We start from the raw sequence: 20,965 nt of genomic DNA on the forward strand, positions 1-20,965 counted from the left end.
AAGTTCTCTTTTGATCATCTTGGTTTCTTTTAAAAGTTGTTTTGGAGAAGCCTTTCATTTTATTTCCAAGTTGCTCTCCTATCCTGAAGTAAGCCCGTTACCCGGGAAAACAGACAGAAGGGAAATCTGCTCTGCAACTGATGCCAAGTCAATGCTTTCTGTGAAGTAGTGGGCAGAACGGTAATAGTGAAGTCTCTAAGAAATCAAACTAGGATCTTTTCGATTCAGTTTTCAAACTAGGATCTCCCTCAATTCCAAATACAGTTACTTTAAGGCTAATGTACCAACCTGGCCTTCTATGCTTCAAATACAGTTGGAAGAGAGATATTAACATTGATATCCCTATGCAAATGAATGCAACGAGCACAAGGGTTAATCGTTGTTCAAAATTAACTCCACTGGGTCAAGCTGTATGAATATCTGGTTCTAGACTCTGAAACAAGCCATTCCATCAAATAAATTGAAACAAAAAATTCACTAAGACTTTAATGGGTTTTTGACCTCATTCACGAAGATGGATACTCTCATATTAGTGGGGAACAGTCTAGCTCTGGCTTTGGAGACAGAGGCCCTGGGTTCAAACCCTGGTCCTGCCAACTTAATCCATTTACCAGCTTCCAATCTTATCCACAGTTAAGACAGGTAAAATACTCCAATACATTTTTAAGCAAATATGAAGTATGACACCATTTTCAACTTCTGGGAAAGTACTATATGAAAATACCTCCTAGTGAGTATGTCAACACTTTGAAATTATGTAGTAGATCTAAAAACATGTAAAAGGATACTCAAAAGAATCAAAAAGCCAAGACTGCCTTAACAACACCAGGTCATTCAATAGGTTAAGAAATGTGTGACAGGCTCGAAAAGCCTTGTAGGAGGATTTTTCATTCTTAGGTGGAATGTGTATGAGCCAATTTTATCTCACCTTAGCTAAGGATAATTAATGTTGACCATCAAGAAAACTATCTGAAACAATAAATTTGAAGGTTCTTTGCTAAAACTAGTAAAAGAAGTATAATAAATGGAAGATATTTTTCTAGATTTTGAAAAAAAAATCTTGTGATTATCATGCAACACTTGGAGCATCTTACTCATCTAAATTCAGAAGACCTACTAAACTCCTTAAAGTTGCTCAATTTTATTCTACTTCTCACATCTTTAGATAATTTCAGAAATCCAATTCTAAATCATCCTCTGAAAATTTTGATCTCTTCAGGTAAGCTCCCCATTGAAAAATAAGTGGTAACACTCTGAAATGTTTAAAAAATAATTTTTGATAATTTAAAACCTTTTTCAGTGAAATATTGTTTAATTATCCATCCGTATTAGCTTTGTGACCAAAATAAAATAAAACGACATCTACACAGACCAAGACAAGTCTTTAGCAAGACTTGCTACTCCGCAGAAAGGCATATAATTAGATAAATTACATCTAATTGAACTTCATAAAATGCACACACTACTTCGATTCACAAAAGAGAAGGGAATTTACAAAATGGATCTTTATTAAATGAAAGAAAAATCTGCTTGGTGGGTCAAATATGAAATAGAATATACAAAAACTTTACATCAGATCTCCCAGTCAAAGAAATAAAATCCTATCTAAGATAAACTAGCACTCATTCCTTTTATGAAGAAAACAAATGCGTGAATAAGTCCCTTGTGGCAGTACAGGATGGCAGAGCACATATACTGTGCTACAATTCCAGGTTACACAGAAGCAAAGTTTAAAATCTAGTCTTCTAAAGAGCCCAACTATTTCAGAAAGTAACTTAAAAATAGGAAATTTGATCATTATGTATTCTTTCAAAAGCAAGTGACATGGATGTCAAGTGCAGAGTTCATAAAGCCTGCATATCACATTTTCAGTTTCTATACAAATATAAATTGTTTTGCATTTTAAAATCCTTTCTACATTTTTGATAGCTTTAGCTGTGAAAAAGCACGACTAGATCATCAGATTCTTGCTACATCATTCCTCTTATCTTGTCTGTTCCCCTGAAATCTTTTACCCCAAATCATGTGTTGTGGTATTTAAAGAAAAAAAAAAAAAACCAACAACCCTGCAATGTGTCAATAAATCACAAACCCTCCTACTTCTATATATTCTGTAAAATTCAACACTTCTTTGGCATTGCACACTAATTCCCGTTCCCCCCCTTTAACACTTTTGCTATTTAAAAAAGTATACTTTGACTGTAGTAAAACACCTTAAAAACACCTATTTCTGATTGTGTAAAATAATGTGTCGCCTTTTTGTGTTGATTTACAAAATATACATACTGGCTTTGAGGGAGAAAAAAATAACTGAGTGCTACCATACGGGGCTCATTTGAAGTCTGTGATCTGTTACAAGAAATAAAACATAATTACAAATCCTCCTCCCTTCCAGATGTCACATGAAGTCATTCAACTCGGCTTCCAGCGCGGCTGCCATTTCATCTGCCTCTGAGCTGCTTCCCTCCTCATCTTCATTGCTGGATTCTTTACTAGATTCACTGGCAGCATCATCCTCATTTAGCTTCCGCTTGTGGCCTCTGTAAATGTATTGAAAAGGGTGAAATTATAGGTGTGCACTAATATTGCATCACAAAACCTATACTTTCAAATGTACAGCTCCTTTAAAAATCTGGGGACCAAGAAGAAAAAAGATTGTATCAGTCCTAACAATATTCCAAAATCTGTGGTTTTCAACAGTGAGGGTACTCCTTTCCTCTTCATCTATGCTGATCACAAACCATCCTAGCAGATGGTCTATTCTGGAGAATTTCTGTGCTTGAAAGATTTGTCATTCTTCAGCCAACCTCGGGATGAGCTTTTCCAATGCAAATCAGTTGGTCATTGAATAACAATCCATGACCAGATCCATTCTAGAATCTCTGCAGTTGGCAGAGCTTAGGATAACCATGGCAAGCATCCAGGAGAATCTTCACACCACACTAAAGCCTCAATGTAAGACTTCCATGGATGTCACCAAAATCTATGATTCCAAGAATGTTTAAAAAGCACCTAGGCAATACACACCAGAATTCCCAGCAAGAAACTTTAGCTTCATTCTATTCTGTGGCCATGGGCTATTACTATTCTAACACCAGTCAGCCTTCTTAAAACAAGTATCACAATTTATCAGGAGGACTTGGTAGTGAAAGAATGTGTCTGGATTAAGGGAAATCCAACATCACTTCGAGGAGTGGGAGGTGTGATGGTGGGGGGAGGGGAAGATAACTGAAAATACGCACCCTATGGATGTGGATGAATCATTTTTATATACAATGGACAACGTATGTTTGTTTTTGTTTTTTTATTTGTTTTTGGTGGGACAACATATGTTTTAAAAGAAGAAATCTGACTCCTTGTGAGAGCTGAGACTTCGGTAGTTATGTTATGAATTAGGGAATACATGCACTCCCCTTGGGGTGAGTTCTAAATTATAAACTTTACAGTTAAAACTGGAGTTATCTGTCTTATGCAGGCATTTGTGAAAAACATAGACACATAAGGATCCTATACATACTTGGAAATGAAAAAAATATATAACCTATCCTTTCATGGAACAGATTTGATGTTCACAGCACAAGTATATGTTTTTTCAACAATTCATGGTTGGCTGGCCTTAAGCTTAAGAGTTACAGAAACTTGGGACAGCTAGGTGGCGCAGTTGATAGAGCACAGGCCCTGATCTGAGTTCAAATAGACACTTGACACATACTAGCTGTACGACTCTGGGCAAGTCACTTAATCCTCACTACCCCCCACCCCCAAAAGAGTTACAGAACCTTGAAATGATGTCCGACTAGAAAAGATAATCAGCTTAATGTCTAATGACAAAGACAGGGTTTTGTTTGTTTTTTGAGAAAGAAGGAAAATGATCTAGGTCTCCTTCATTCTTGTAATAGTCATTACCCTTAAGTTCATTTTCTAACATACAAAGCAATTTAATGTGGAAACTTATAAAGCCAATAGCATGTATGGCATTATGTGCCACTGTGAATTTGTACCATAGTAAGTTTACTTTTCAGCCCAACAGGTATTTGGTTATTAATGAAACGCATTTCTATTGTGAGCTACATAGTTTAGTAGTATTAAATATTTTAATGTAATGCTAGTGATTATATGACTTATTTGAGAATCTAATTTAATATGCATCTCTATTTTGTATTATCTCAAATAAATAATGTAGCTGATTATGATGGATTTTAATAAACAATGTAACTGTTTATTAACATTGTAATTATAACATGCAATACAAGAAGTAAAAATGGCAATAATTTTATCATCTGTCGCAGCAAGATATCCCTGCACTAGCTGAAAGCATTTCAACTTTTGATGAAATGGGATGGCAACTGTTTATTTGTTCACAGAAACATTTGACATTTATTAAGCACTCAAAATGTGCTAGTATAATTGAGTTATTTGTAGGGCAGGAAGTGTAGACACATGGACAAGTGAGACTACTGTTCAGTAGCCACACAAGGCCCTGCTGTAGCCTTTTTATATAAAATGGATTCTTTACAACTTCAAAGACTAACCAGGCAAGCTACTCTCAAGTTCTTTTACAGTTAATATATACCATACCTTCCTTCACATGACCACAAATAACTTTTGCAAGATGTTCCTTGATGACCACAAATAAAAATAAACTGGAAAATAATGGTTTATTTGCTACTCAAAAAGCCTCCAGTAGTGAACTGATTTTTAAAGGACTGGTTGTTTTAAAATGGTGAATATGAGCACCATTTAACAGATACACATTTATCCCTTTTATAGTGCAATTTTCCCCATCAAGATTTTGATATATCACAGGTCAACATAAGAAATTAAATGGGAATTTGGGGGGAGCTTTGTGGAAGCTGTAGGTTATCCTCGAAGGCCAGCAGATGACACAGAAAAAGTTTAGAAACTCAAAAATGCATAAAACATATGTATAGTATTGTATAATATCAACCCAAATTTTAAAATAAGCTAATAAAACACCCCATAAAAAAAATTCAGATTTCTTCTCTGGTATGAAGAGGGCCCAAAAAGTTTATGTGGATTTTCCCGACTGCATGGGTGCCATTTTGCTAACCCCCATGATGTGGAAGGGCTAACTGTATATATGTGAAGCATTATTTTAAATTAATTTTGCCTCAGATACTTAGATACATCAGATACTCAGATATACTAGCTGTGTAAACTATGGCAAGTGACAACTTCTGTCAGCCTCAGTCACTTCATATATAAAATGGGGATAATGATCTCACCTACCTTACAGGGTTGCTGTGAAGATCAAATGAGATAATATATGTAAAGTGCTTTGCAAGTCTTAAAGCACTACAGCTGTTACTATATGCTGTGGGAGAGACAAAGACGAACAAGGACTGATGTCTTCCTTCAAGGAATTTAAAAGACAATCAAATGAATATGTTAAAAGACAGTGTGTAGTAAGTGCCATAAGAGATGTATAAAGGCTTTAAGAGAAGGGAATAGGAGAGACATCATGAGAGGAACATCTAAATTGGGTACTAGGGGCAGCTAGGTGGCACAGTGGATAGAGTACCAGCCCTGGATTCAGGAGCAGAGTTTAAATGTGGCCTCAGACACTTGACACTTACTAGCTGTGTGACCCTGAGCAAGTCACTTAACCCCAACTGCCTCACCAAAAAAAAAAAAAAAAAAAAAAAAAAAGGTACTAGGGGATAGGTAAGATTTCAACAGGGGAGACAATAAGAAGGGACAGGGTAACCATAGGGAACGGTGACTTTGTTCTGGGCAGCCTCTAGATTTCAAAATGAACAATCATGAAGTGGATCTGGTAGCAGCTAAGCAATCTATACTAGTTGGCCCTGGCAAAAGAAAATAGAACTTTGTTTTCTCACATCTGGAATGCACCCAAAATTCATTCATTTCAACATCAGCCACAATGTACTATTTGATTACCATATAAAGATTGGCCAGCTACTGGAGCAAAAATATCCAGTTGTGAGTTGTTGCTAACTAGTGACAAACTGCTAAGGAATTTAATCAGAAAGTTAGCATTTCCTTGGGGGTTATTAAAAGTAATCGTCTAACTATTCCTTTATTAAACAGTGAATTAAAAAGAACGCTAGATATAGAACTGGCAAGTGTTGCTCAACTTTATTACTGGTTATAACTGAGTAAGTTTCAATGGCGATCTGAAGTATTTTCTTATTTAAACTAGTTCTGATTATGTTTCTAAAGCAGCTAATTCAAAGATAAGCAGTAGAAAGAATCAATTGCATACTGTTTTAATCTAGGGTCATCTTCAAAGAAAACACAAATTCACTAAACAGTACTTTTAGAAATGTTCTTCAATAGATCTGACACCTCTCTGATGTGGGTGCCCTGCCCTACCCCAGTCCATTAGCACAGACCACAAGCTACTCATATCTTCTCATGATCTCTGACTCTAGTTCTGTGTCTTCTTGTAACCTCCCTGGACCCAAAATGCCTTATATCTGATTAAATATTATTATATCCTATAATATCATACTCTGAAGAAAAAGAAAAACTGACACACACACACACACACCCCAAAACTATTAATATTATTTTTCCTCAATGTGCATAGTGAGCTAATAGTCTTCGGCTCATTATAAAATAAATTCCTTTTGAACTTTTTTGTTCTAGTCATTAAGATGTGAACATCTCCCCCCTCCCCATAGTCCATTGCATTATTTCTAGGTTTGAAAATTTTCTGATTGCAATATATTTTTTCCAGTTAATTAGGCTTCAAAATGGGTGAATGTCAATTTTTGCTTCTTTCCCAATTTCTAGTCAATATATGCTTAATTTCAAAGTCTGGCCTAAATTAATTTCTAGTAGGAAGGGAATTAAGAGACAAATTATATTTCCCAGTTTCACCTTTAATTAGCTATATAATTCTATGAAAATTATTTCCCCTTATTTTTGTGCCTTTCCCTTCCAAATTCAATGTAGGTAATTATTTCCTCTCTATAATGGATCTAATGGATTATTAAGAAAATTTTTTACAAAAATCATTGCTATTTTAAAAGTAAAGGTGTTCTATGTAATTAAAAAAAATTCACCTGTATGAATTTTGAGGAAATATTTAATTCTTTTTGCCCTTAGGAACAGCTGCATTTTGTACTCAGGAAAAAGTTTTGGTTTCAATACTACAGAATTAGAAAGATCAGGCTCAAAAAGCAAGCAAAAACAACAACAAAAAAGATGTCTTAATAATCCATTTTAATTTATTATTAGTATTAGAAATTTTAAAATTAAAACTCATGTTTGGGGTGAGGTTTCTTCCCCTTGTTAAAGGTACTGTGAGTAGAATTTGATTTTCCTATACAAATAATGGCACGACTGAGGGTTAAGTTCTGGACCAAAGGGTGAAAGACTTAAGTTCCTTATTTAAAGTTATATATGTTACAGAATAAAGGTAATAAATCTCAATGAGTAACGAATCACTTAAAAGTACAATTAACGAAGTGTCATAAGTATAAACTGTACAAAGTACTCTTTCATATTTCTTTTCTTTAATGTAATAAATCAGATGATTTAAAAAAAAATCTCCAGAAGAATCATGGGATTTTGTAGGGCTTTGGGGGAAATTTTCATTGGTATCTCGAGGAGACTTTTGAGGATGGCTTACAACTACCTGTCAGCTTTTTTGATAAAATGATTCAGTGGTGTCTATTTTACTACCTTCTTTTCTCATTGCAGATTTACCTATAGTAAGCACAAGCATTACAGATCAAGTTGCTAACTTCTTTCCAGGTTTTTGACACTGCTCATCACTCCCCTCTTCTGGACAATCTCTCCTCCCTTAGCTTCTGCACATTGCCTTTTCTTGGTTCTCCTGTCTGATTTCTCTTTGTTTCCTTTGCTATCTTATCTCCTCCTCCTCCAGTCTACTAACTATTCTCCCCACCTACTGAGTATCCTAATTCTGTTGATGGTACCACCATCCCTTTGCATTCTCTGATCCACAGTCTCAAAGTCATCCTCAATTCTATTTCCCTCAACTCCTACAGTCGACCAGTTGCCAAGTGTTATCAATTCTAACCCTCCAGCAACATCTCTCAGACACATCTCCACTCTTTCCCTATATAGTTTAAGCACTCATCACCACTTGTTTGGACAAGTGCAATAATTTTCTATTTGGTTTCCCTGTATCTAGTCTCTTTCCTCTTTGATCAGTTCCTTACACAGCTGACAAACTGACGTTTCTAATACATGGGCTTGACTGTTATTCTACCCTCAAAATCTTCAATTGATCATTACTGTCTTTAGGATAACTTAAAAAAATGTCCGTCTGGGGCACCTGGTGGTGCAGTGGATAAAGGACCGGCCTTGGATTCAGGAAGACCTGAGTTCAAATCTGACCTCAGACACTTGACACTTCCTAGCTGTGTGACCCTGGGCAAGTCACTTAATGCCCATTGCCCCGCAAAAAAAAAAAAAAAGTCAGTCTGGTAGTTAAGAGTCTTACATTTCAAAGGACACGAACAAATAGTTCTCAAATTACAAATTGCTAACTGCTACCAATGATGTGAAAGAATATTCCAAACCACTAATAAGAGAAATGCAAATTATTAAGAAAAACTATGAAGTTTCACCTCATACCCAGCAAATTGGCAAAGAGTACAGAAGTCTGGAATGGTTAGTGTTGGAAGGGTTGTAGGAAAACAAGCACATTAAGGTGCTGTCCAATCATTCATGAAGGCAGTTTGGAATGAAGTAAATAAAATGACTTTGTATTCTTTGACTCAGAGGTCAAAGGGACCGAGATCCACTGTTAGGCATAAAACCCAAGGAGATCATGGTGGTATGTGAGTGGTAATAAGGGGGAAGAACAAGCAGCTGTAGAGTCCTTCCTGTGTGCTAAATGTTTTGCAAATATTTCATTTGAGTCTCACAATAACCCTGAGAGGCAGGTGTTATACTCTCCTATTTTACAGTTGAGGAAACTGAGGCAAAAAAGAGTTGTTAAATGACAACCAAGATCACATTAGATTTAAAATCAGGTCTTTCTGACTCCAAACCCAGTGCTTTATCCACTGTGCCACCAGCTCCACTGGCAAAAGAAATGCTCTATGCCTGGGAGCAGAGAACTGCACACAAAGTACATGCTGATTGACTGGAAACTTTCTAAATTAACTGTGGCATGTGAATGTAATGGAATATTACTGTGCTGTAATATTCACTTCCTGGCCACTAGGTCCAAGCCACAATGCTCTTCTGCATGAATTTTCCAGCTCTCTTTGATGTATTGTCTTTCCCCATTAGAATGCAGGTTCTCTGAAGGAATGGGTAGTCTTGCTTGCTTGCATTTGTATCCTCAGCATTTAGCACAGTGTCCAGCATATAAGCAATCTATTTATTATTTTAACTATATTATTATTATCTATTTCTATAAAGAAACAATGAGCATAATGAACAGAGAAGCACAGAAAGACTTATATTAACTGATACAAAATGAAACAAGTAAAATTAGGAAAGCAATAAATACTACAACAGCTACAAATGACTACAACAACCCCAAAACAATCAGAATGGAATACTTCAATATTATGAGGAACAAGTTTGGTTCCAAAGAGGGATTATGAAAAGACATCTTCTGTTCTTCCTCCTCTATGGGGTAGGACCCCACTGGTGTCGAATAGTATACCTATCTTTTGGATGTGTTGATTGGCTTTGCAGTTTTTTCCTTTATCTTTGGAAAAAACATTCTTTGTTATAAAGGTTAAGCTCTCTGAGAAAGGGAGAAAATATCAAGGGGAAATATGAGCAATATAGAAAACAAAAGAAATCAATAAAAATCTATTAAAATAAAGTTTCCCACAATCTGGATCCCACTTGCTTTTCCTGGTCTTTTTTTCATATCCCTCCCCTTCACAGCCTCCCTCTTTTGCAGTCACACAGGCCTAGTATCTCATTCCCCACAGGATGTTCTGTCTCCTGACTCTTGTGCTTCAGCCAGGGGGCTCACATGCTCACATTCCTTCCTCATCTCTGACAGTCAGCAGGCCTAGCTTCTTCACAGCACAGCTCAGGTGCCATCTCCTACACAAAGCCTTTCCTGATACTCTTCCTCTCCTACCTCTGCTAGTGTACTTTCCCTCTTGACATTTCTTTGCATTGACGTGGTAATATTTTGCATTGACTTATCTTTGTGCATGTGCTCTCATCTAGTAGAATATGAACTCCATAAAGGCAGGGACTGTTTCATTCTGGTCTCTGTATCCTTAATACCTGGAAAAGAGCCTGGTGAATAATACACACTTAATACACATTTGTTGCAATGAACTGAAATTGCAAGTTGTTCATTTTGCTGCATGTGAAATAGAAGAAAAGGATCTTAGATGCTGAGTTACCGTATCAACAGCACTAGCTCAGATCAAGGTGTTATAAAAGGCATAAATGCCTTTAAAATTCAAGGGCCAAATCTCATTTGCACTGAATTTAAACTCTTTTGATCCTTCTAGCATACTGCTATTCATTGTGTCAAAAAATTTGGCTCAAATACTGTCTGATGCGTCTCATAATACAATTTGTTAGATACCTACTATGCACTAGACAATGCAAAGCAGCAAATATTTATTGTGTTAACTAACTGCCAGGTACTGTGCTGTGTCCAGCTGAGGGAGCTGTAAAGATAAATGAGACAAAATCTTAACTTCAAGAAACTTACAATCTAGCAGAGATATTTGGACATGAATGCAAATACAGTTATAATACAAAATTGGGGTTGTTTTTGGCATTTTTTTTTTTTTTGGTGAGGCAATTAGGGTTAAGTGACTTGCCTAGGATCACACAGCTAGTAAGTGTTAAGTGTCTGAGGCCAGATTTGCACTTGGGTCCTCCTGACTCCAGGGCCAGTACTTTATCCACTGTGCCACCTAGCTGCCCCTTTGAACTTGTTTTTAAAAAATATTTTGATAACTATTTCAATATTATTGGCATCTTTTGTAATCCTACATATTTTATTTTATGCATTTAAAATGGCATTGGGAAAAGAGCTTTGCCAGTTGCCAGAGGGGTCCTTGATACAAAAAAAAGGTTAAAAACTCTTATGTTAATTATGTTCCCAATATATCTTGGAATCAAAGCAAATTAATACTAGAACAAATGAGATTATTCCTTTTCCTAGTAAATATATCTAAAACTGGTAGTGTTGGATAATAATGATGATGATACTGAAAACAATTTCATATTTAAAATATCTAGGTTTTTTTTCCCTAAGGAAGAACAATTCTGAGTTAATGTTTTTATTCCTAGCCACTTAATCAAATCAAACATTCCTGCATGTAAGTTAGGAAGACAGTATGGTATAGTGGAAAGAACACTGGGTTTAGAGTCAGAATAACTGAGTTTGAATACTAGTTTCTTTATGTCCTTGTGTCCAAGTACTGTGTGGCCTTGGCCAAGTTGCCCCACCTCTTTGAGCTTCAGTTTTTTCATCTATAAAATGAAGGAGCTGGGTCGCAAGACAACCTCTAACATCTCTTCCTATGATCCTGTGAGGAAGGCAGTGTGATGTAGTGGAATGTTTACTGAACTCGGAGTCACCAGACATGTGTTTGAAATCCAGATCCGCTAGAGAGCAGTTTGGCAAAAATAAGGTATAGACCAACACCTCCCATTGTATTTTTTTTGTTGTTGTTCAGTCATGTGCAACTCTTTGGAACCATGTACCATAGCCATAGCACCTGCCCATGCCAGGCCCTGTTATCCTCCACTATTTCTTAAAACTGTCCAAGTCCATATTCATTGTTTCTATGATATTACCTATCCATCAGATCCTCTGCCATTCCCTTTTCCTTTTGCCTTCAATCTTTCCCAATATGAACATCTTTTCTAATGAGTTCTGCCTTCTCATTATGTGGCCAAAGTATTTAAACTTCAGCTTCAGGATATGACCTTCCAATGAATAGCCTGGGCATTAACTTCTTTCAGTACTGCCTGTATCTACTTCTTCTTCTTTTTTTTTTTTTTGGTGAGGCAATTGGGGTTAAGTGGCTTGCCCAGGGTCACACAGCTGGTGTTAAGTGCCTGAGGCTGGATTTGAATCCAGGGCCGGTGCTCTATCCACTGCGCCACCTAGCTGCCCCTGCCTGTATCTACTTCTGCTTCACTGACTACACTAAAGCTTTTGGCTGTGTGGATCACAACAAAATGTGGCAAGGCCTTAAAGAGATGGGAGGACCAAAACATCTTACTTATCTCCTGAGGAATTTGTATGCAGGCCTCTATTTGTATTTAGACCTCTATGATCTGATGCAGAATAAAGCTGAAAAGAACTAGGGGACCAATTTATATATTGACACTAACATTACAGAGGAAAAATAAATTAGTAAGACTTAAAATCTCTGGTCACTACACTAATAAACCATGAGTCCAGAGGCCTAACGAAGAATCATAATACTTACTTCCTGACAGAAAAATTATGGACTTAATTAAAATGTAAAGTGAGACATATTTTTTAGAAATGGCTAACATTGGAATACTTTTTCTGGGTTAAGCATATGAGTTTTATTTTTCATTTAAAAAATTATTCCATGAGGAGAGATAATAAGTACTCCTAAAATGAAGAAACAAAGAAATCAGTAGAAATTCAGCTCTGCTATTTAGTACCTATGTGACCTTGGGCAAGTCACTGAGCCTCAGTTCTCTCATCTGTTTAAAAAAAAAAAAAGGAGGGAATTGGGTTGAATAATTTCTAAGGTGTTTTTCCCCAGTGCTATTTGAAAATGACAGTAATAAACTAAATTTCAATTTCACACTCTATAAAGGAGCTATTTTTCTCTTAAATTTCTCAGTAGGATTCATAATTTTATTTTTGAAATTAATATGCTTTTATTTATTTATTTTTAAAATTTTATTTAAATTTTTTTTCAGTGAGGCAATTGGGGTTAAGTGACTTGCCCAGGGTCACAGAGCTAGTAAGTGTTAAGTGTCTGAGGCTGGATTTGAACTCAGGTACTCCTGACTCCAGGGCCAGTGCTCTATCCACTGTGCCACCTAGCTGCCCCAATTAATATGCTTTTAAATTATTGTTTTAGGAAATTATACTTTATATAGTAAAATGCCAATCATAAAATTCACTGTCCTAGGATCAATTTTGTTATACCATTGGTCAAATTATGTTCCTAATTATCATCTCCTTCAGTGAAATAAGGAAAAGCATTATTCTTGACCATGACGGTAATATGAGAACTATAACGAACACCTAAAGTTTGTAAATCATTTTAAATAACAAAAAAGTATAGAATGCTTACTACTCCAGCTAATACTCTTCTGGAGTTAAGTCAAATATATATTGCCTAGGATCTTTTCAAATTAAAAAAAAAATGCGCTTGGGGCAGGTAGGTGGCGCAGTGAATAGAGCACTGACCCTGGATTTAGGAGGACCTGAGTTCAAATCCAGCCTCAGACACTTAACACTTACTAGCTGCATGACTCTGGGCAAGTCACTTAACCCCAATTGCCTCACCAAAAAAAAAAAAAAAAAGTGCTTACCAGCTCTTATGGATGACATTCCTCAATGGTGAGCATTCCAAGGATACGAGAGTTCTCATTCTATTTTACTTTCCATTCTACATAAATGATAATAATAACTAGCATTCATATAGTGCTTTAAGGTTTGTAGAGAACTTTGACAATACTATCTTCTTTTATCCTCATTACAACTCTGGGAAATAGGTGCTATCATTATCCCCATTTTATGGATGAGAAAACTGAGGCAGACTTACTCAGGAAGACATAGCGATTAAGTGTCTGATGAAAGATCTGAACTCGGGTCTTCCTGACTGCTGTTGTTACTATTGTTTGTGCTTCCTTCTAGAAGAGGACCATGACAGATGTTGTGACTTGCACTGAATTGGATTTAAGTGAGGAAGGGCTGTGCAAAGTCACCAGTCTCCCTTTCTCCTCCAGAGCCATCTGGGTCCAATGGCAAGAAATATTATTAAGATGACTGGAGATAGCCGGGTTGGGGGGGTGGGGGGTGGGTGTTAAGGCAATTGAGGTTAAGTGACTTGCCCAGGATCACACAGCTAGCACATGTCTGAGGTGAGATTTGAAATCAGGTCCTCAACTTAAGGGCCAGTGCTCTATCCACTGTGCCACCTAGCCTTCCCCTCACTGTCATTCTATTTAGCAAGCATTAAAGCGCAGATATGTGAGGAATTATCATAAAGTATAAATCCAAAGTGGTCTGGAGGGGAGAACGAATATCAATTGGGGGACTGACCTCTTCAACTTCTTTGCTGATGACCTTGACATTGAAATTTGGGCAGGCTATTAATACCAAAAAAGAGAAGAATCAAATCCAAAGTCTGCCTAAGAAATTAAGTGGTTTATGAAAACAATGAAATTCAATATTGAAAGGTGTTAAGCTAGTACTGTAGGGATCAAGATTCAATTGTACAATATATGGGAGATGGAAGGGCTTATGTCTATGCTAGACATAAAAGTACAGCAAAGAGGTCAACAATTTTTGCTAGGCACAAAATGAATCATCAATGAACTACTATTAAAATGAGGACAAAATGACAGATCAACTTGCTTTAGTAAAAAGGTACATATGAAGACTTTGAACGCATCCTAGGACAGTACTGGGTCCAGGTCTGCTGACTACTCTTTAAGATGCATATATAGGAGAAGAGTTAAAAGCAAAACCAAAGCCCTACAACAACAGTAAAACAAAGTATGAGTTCTCTGAGCTGACTTACATCTTAGAAGAAAGAAGGCTAAAGGATAACTCATTCATGCTTTAAATCAGATAAAGGGTTTAAAATTAGAGGGATGCTGATCAATTGCTTCCTCTATCTATGAATGGCCAAGAAGAAACAGGTTTAAATTAAAGCAGGAAAGAAATAAAGGATGTCTTGTGCAAAATGATAAAACAAGGAGTATCAAAAGGAAATTGTGGGGCAGCTAGGTGGCAGTAGATAAAGCACCAGCCCTGAATTCAGAAGGACCTGAGTTCAAATCTGGACTCAGACACTTGACACTTACTAAAGTGTATGACGCTGCGCAAGTCACTTAACCCTCATTGCCTCGAGAGGAAAAAAAAAAGGAAATTGTGAAATCTCCATCTCTAGAGAATTTTGATGTTGAACCAGATTAAAAAACAAAAAAGGTTGCATTGTAATCCTCAATCTTACTCAATATCTTTACAATTACTGTGATGGCTTACTCTTGAACACACTTCACCTCCCAGCCACAACCTTGTAGTGATTGTGAATAACATGGATACCAAGTACCCTTGAAGGAGTTAATGGCACACATACCTCTGGGGATGAACTTTTTCACTGAATGTAATCAAATTCTATTCTATTCTTCTACAGGACAGACCGAATTATATTATCAAAAAGCCTTACCCTCCCCCACGTGACACATAAGAATCCCCCCCACCCTCTTCTTTTCCAGGTTATTCCATTCTCTTGGCTGTGGGAATGGCCAACCCCCTGGGTTGTTTATAGAGTCCTTAATATGGAACAACATAATGTTGGCCTTTGCAATTAGGCAGAAGTTAGTTCCATTTAGATGGTTTTCATCATCACATTAACATCAATGTCTAGCTCTACATTCACTTAATCCAGCAATGTATGCAAGAATGGTATCTGCTTCTCATGTTATGGAAACAAGTCAGTATGTTCTCTCTCCTCCAATCACCTGAAATAACTTATTTGGGTACACGCTTTCTCTTAGGAAGTGACTGGCTTTGTTTTTTGTTTTGGGATGTCATGGTATTTGGCATGTTATCCTGCATGCAGTACTCAAATATTTGTCTTATTGAGTTGCATGTTCAAGGTAGGGATCTTTATTAACCCGTCCTAGTATATAGAACCTATGAAAGGAAACACTCTTTCAACACACTGGAAAATTAAGTCCAATTAAGGACTTCATCACCTGCTCAGTACTGACCTACATAATTTAAACATATCCAGGGAGATCTATGCCAAGTCTCAGGAATGTATTACTTATGATCTAAATGCTGCAAACCATTCACCCTTGTGTCATCCAGCTAGCCCAAGGTCAACGACAACTCAATGCTGCTATTTCTCCACAAGTTGATATTTTCTGTAAAATACTTTCCTGAATCCCTAAGTATTTACCAAGTGCATGCTGTGCCTACCACTGTGCAAGTTTCATTGGGAAACAGATTTTTTTTTTAATGGTGAACTTCATTTTTTAAAATTAATAAAGTATTTTATTTTTTTCCTGTTACATGTAAAGATAGTTCTCAACTTTTGTTTATACAAGCTTTCCAATTTCAGATTTTTCTCCCTCCCTCCCGTCCCTCCCCCCTCCCCTAAACAGCAGGTAATCTGACATAGGTTATATATGCACCCAGTACTCTCAAATAAGAATAGGGCATTTGCTTTGATATTGAGCTACTTGGAACCTTTTGGGATTAGAACATAGGTAATGTTAATATGCCGTCAATATGTGATCTGAAGGGATCCTTATGTACACTTTGGCTCCCTTCTCTTTCTATTTGAGTTTGATACCACTGGTCAAGACCCTAGCTTCTTAAACTGTGTGTGGTGACCCCATATGGGGTCGTGTAACTGAATGTGGGGGTCATGAAAAATTTGCCAACATTAAAACTAGTAAAGTACATCTGCTGAAAAAAGTATATGTGTCTGCAAACACACATACACACTATACCTTGTATTTGAGATATATAATTAAATTTAATTAAAAGGTAGAGTGCAAAGTGATTTGTAGTTCAAAAATCATTTTAAAAATCCTGACACCCATGAAGTCTGAGATCTTAAGCAAGTCCTTTAAACTGAGAGGCAGCCTGGCATAGTGGATATACTGCTGGACTTGGGAGTCAAGAATATCTGAGTTTGAATCCAACCTCAGACACTGTTTCATTTTCTTTGTCTATAAAAGAGAATAATAGCACCTATCCCACAGGGTTGTCTTTGAGGAACAAAAGAGATTATACACACATATGTGTATATATACACAAATATATGTCACTTAGTTCATCTTACTATATAAATGTTAGCAATTATTAATCCTCCTGGGAGTTGGGTGTCTCAGTTTCACCATCTGTAAATTGAAGAGGTTGGATTCCATCTCTAAAATTCCTTCTACCTCAGGATCGATGATTCTATGAATTCAACAAGCATTTATTATGTGTAAGCACAAATACTAGGTACTTGAGATAAAGGCAAATAACTGGGTCCTGCTCTCAAGGACCTTACAGTGTGATAGGGAAGTGGGGGGAGAGAAATAAACAGATGCACAACTATCAGTGACCAAAAAGAACCAAAAAGTGGAAAAGAGAGAGTGGGACAGACAGGATGTGAGAGAATCACCAACACTGGACAATGTCATCTGGGTGTGCCTTATGTGTAAGGCCTAGATTAAAATGCCATCTTACTTCATATCTTTAAAGAGGCAAAAGTGGCACTGAATGTCATCCAAGTCCCATCATATTTTGCGTGTGTGTGTGTGTGTGTGTGTGTGTGTGTGTGTGTGTGTGTGAGAGGCAATTGGGGTTAAGTGACTTGCCTAGGGTCACACAGCTAGTAAGTGTAAAGTGTCTGAGGCCGGATTTGAACTCAGGTCCTCCTGAATCCAGAGCTGGTGCTCTATCCACTGTGCCACCTAGCTGCCCCCCATCATATTTTATAGATGAGGAAATCAACCACCAGAGAGTGAAATGTCCAAAGTAATTAAGTGCCAAATAGAAGAAACAGCATTCAAACTCATGTCCTCTTGACTCCAAATGTGGAGCCTTTTCCCATAATCTGAGAGATACCCACCCCAAATAACTTTCCTATTAATATGCCAAGGTGATATTTCCCCAACTTCAATTTTAAAACATTTATTAAACATCTACTCTTTGCAAGTCACTGGAGATATAAAGGCAAAGTTGAAAGCACTCCCTGCCTTTGAGGAGTTAGTAACATGAATATATACAAATGAGTACAGCATAAGAACTGAGGAAGGGGAGAATGCTAGCAGCTGGAGAAAAGCTTCATGGAAGAAGTAGTACTCGAGCCTTGAATGAAGACAAATATTTTGAAAGGTAAAGATGAGAGAGGAGCACATGCTAGGCAGGAAGGGGTGGCCTGTACAAATGAACAGAAGATGAGATGATGCTGAATTTTGGAGGGAGGGAGAAATAGCTAGTAGTCTGCTTTTTTTTTTTTTTTTTTGCTGGGCAATGGGGGTTAAGTGACTTGCCCAGGGTCACACAGCTAGTAAGTCAAGTGTCTAAGGCCGGATTTGAACTCAGGTACTCCTGAATCCAAGGCTGGTGTTTTATCCACTGCGCCACCTAGCCGCCCCGTCTGCTTTGATTTTAATGTAGAGTTCGCTGAAGGCAGATGAGGATAAATATGAAATAAAGCTGGATGCCATATTATGAGGAGTCTTAGATGCCCTGCTGTAAGAAATGGGCACCAGTCATTGATAGTTGAGATACCTAACTTCTGTTTGCCTCAGTTTCCTCAACTATAAAATGGGAATAATAACAGCATCTACTTAGAAAGGTTGGTGTAGAGTTCAGATGAGATAGTTGGCACTGTATAAAGGCTTATTCCCTTTTCCTTCCTCCACCTTAAAAAAAATTCTCAGATTTTGAGGAGTCAAGATGTAGAACATATCTAAAAGCGCTAAGTGTCATTTATGCACGCTATTTTACCATGCATGCACAATCACCATGAGATAATTAAATGAATTATGCAATGTGTCAGATTAATTTTGTTTTAATTTTATGGTAACACTCAACTGTTCTCATACCATGGCTATTTGCTCACAACTTTAAAAAAATAAAAGGGAACTCTAATCCTTATCCTCCGAGGTTAGTTTATATTATTAGGGAACTCTGGCTTGGGTCTGAATGCCCCCAAGGGTCCTTTCTTCAACCATTACTCTCAGACTAGAATGACCTGAGGCTAAGGTCTCAGTAAGACCTCATGGCCTAAGGGCTTAGTCCCAGATCCATCTTCCCTGGCCAGTGACAGCTGTTGTTCTTTGATGAGTTCAAACCTGGGAACTCCAGGTGAGGATACTCTTATTAAATGCAGATCTGCAGTATTACAATTAATTATTATTGTTTGCATAATAATGAGGATGATAACAATAATTATTCTAGTATCTCTCTATCCACTGTGCCAAGTTGTCTCTATGTTCAGTTAAATTGCAATTCTTTAAAATCAGTCTGTCAGAACAATACTACAAAAAAATATTCAAAAAAATACTAACAAAACACTTACGGAATTGTAGCTTAATATTAAACTTGGTTTGTCAAGTCTGGACTCATAGTAAAAAATAACTGTTGTTAATCCCTTTAGGTGGTGTAAGGCCTGAGTGCTGGAAGATCTGATTTCAGGTCTTAGATCCAATACCAATACCAATACCATGCGATTGTGGACGAGTCATTAAATATGTCTGATTCTTAGTTTTCTTCCAACAGTATAATGGGGATAACTATATTTGTACAACATGCTTTAAAGTGGCAAAGATGTTGGAGAGTAAGGGGAAACAATACAGCCTAGTTCTCTCCCCTAACTACTCCAACAATGATCAAGGAAGAGCACCAGAATGAGTGGGGATCGAGAAATCCAAGGGGAAAATTTTTTGGTCATTTTCCTAGCTCAGTTAAGTACAGGGAGCATGGAATGAAAATTACCTGGTGGCTGTTGCTTTGACCCCCTTATAATAAAGAAAAACATTTACATAAAACCAACAGAAACAGCAACTGAACCTGACAGTGAATAGATAAATATCACCCCACTCCCCCACCTCTTTATCAAGAGGAATGAGCTGTGTTGAATCATCATTTCTCCAGGGTGGAGGCTGACAGGCATGACCTATATTTGATGAAGCTGAACTGGCTCTATGTGATCAATACTTTCTTCTCTGGATGCCCATTAGCCATCAGTGGCTCAGAAATCTGTTGGTTCTTTGCTCTGAGATGCAGTTTGTATGAGGGGCCTGGTAGACTTGAACACATTAAGATTAGCTGGATATTTTCTTACTCTATTCCAAACTTATCTTAAGTATCAACTCCCTATTACTCATTTCTGTCCCACTGTTTCTGATCTAAAAGTTCATTTTCCTGAAATGAAAGCAAAATATGAGTTGAATTGTTTTGTTGTCTTTCCATCATAACACTCATTCAATACAACTTAAGGCAGTTATCTCCCCTATTTCCCCCAATTGGCTAAAAATTTCTACTATCCCCCTCTCCCCACAATTTTGTTAGCATTACTTGCCAGCTTCCACTTGGGATATGCTCTAAAATTTCTGACACTATTCTCAGACCATTGATAAACCCTATTGTTACCTTCCCTTGCTTTCATATTCTATATATGTATTTCAAAGTTGATGACCTCCACATACACACTCAATCTTGTTGGAAAAGTATCTCTTCTTCATGTGCATTTTCTCTTTGAGCCTTCAGAATTTCATTCTTAATTTCCCATGTGCTGACTTGCCTTACAGAGTACCAGGCCATGGAAGCCTAGCTATCCTTTCTCTGAATCCTTTGTCCCTAAATCTAGGCTGCATGTCAGACTATGTCTGGCTTTTCTCTCCTCGTATGTCTCAAATTCTAAGGTGGACTAGAGTCTCCACCCCTGTCTCCAAGATTTCCAGCATTTCCACTTCAGCAGTCTCTCCTTGTCAGAACTAAGTCCAGAACAAGAGTTCCCACTGTTAGTTCCTCCTCTTATATAAAGACAAAATTGTCACTAAGGTTAGGCAGGAAATAACTAGTTGTTTTTCTTTTGATAGACAGCTCCAGAAAACGTCCGGATAACCCAAGTTATCTACCACCATGATATCATGATTTTGCACCAGGCTTATGACCTGTTTCCCAAGCTCTTCTTCTACTGAAGAAGCAGATAGTCAATAGTATAATCTGATGACAATATTGTTGCTCTGTATACTGCTGCTGCTATTTACTCACCTGTCCTTGCCCTTATTTCCTTCCCAGATTCCTAGATTTCTTTGTAAG

The 20,965-nt window shown here is 37.2% G+C and overlaps 1 protein-coding gene across 1 annotated transcript in view; it reads right to left on the reverse strand.

Moving 5' to 3' along the window:
* Positions 1 to 1,446: 1,446 nt before the first annotated feature.
* CTDP1 (CTD phosphatase subunit 1) overlaps positions 1,447 to 20,965 on the reverse strand; it is a 155,611-nt gene continuing 136,092 nt past the window's right edge. The window contains exon 13 of the mRNA XM_043978917.1: positions 1,447 to 2,540. Within this exon, the coding sequence (XP_043834852.1) occupies positions 2,399 to 2,540 (142 nt within the window). The 3' untranslated portion in view covers positions 1,447 to 2,398. The remainder of the gene's footprint in view (positions 2,541 to 20,965) is intronic.

Source organism: Dromiciops gliroides, chromosome 1 (assembly GCF_019393635.1).
Source record: "Dromiciops gliroides isolate mDroGli1 chromosome 1, mDroGli1.pri, whole genome shotgun sequence".
NCBI lineage: Eukaryota > Metazoa > Chordata > Mammalia > Microbiotheria > Microbiotheriidae > Dromiciops > Dromiciops gliroides.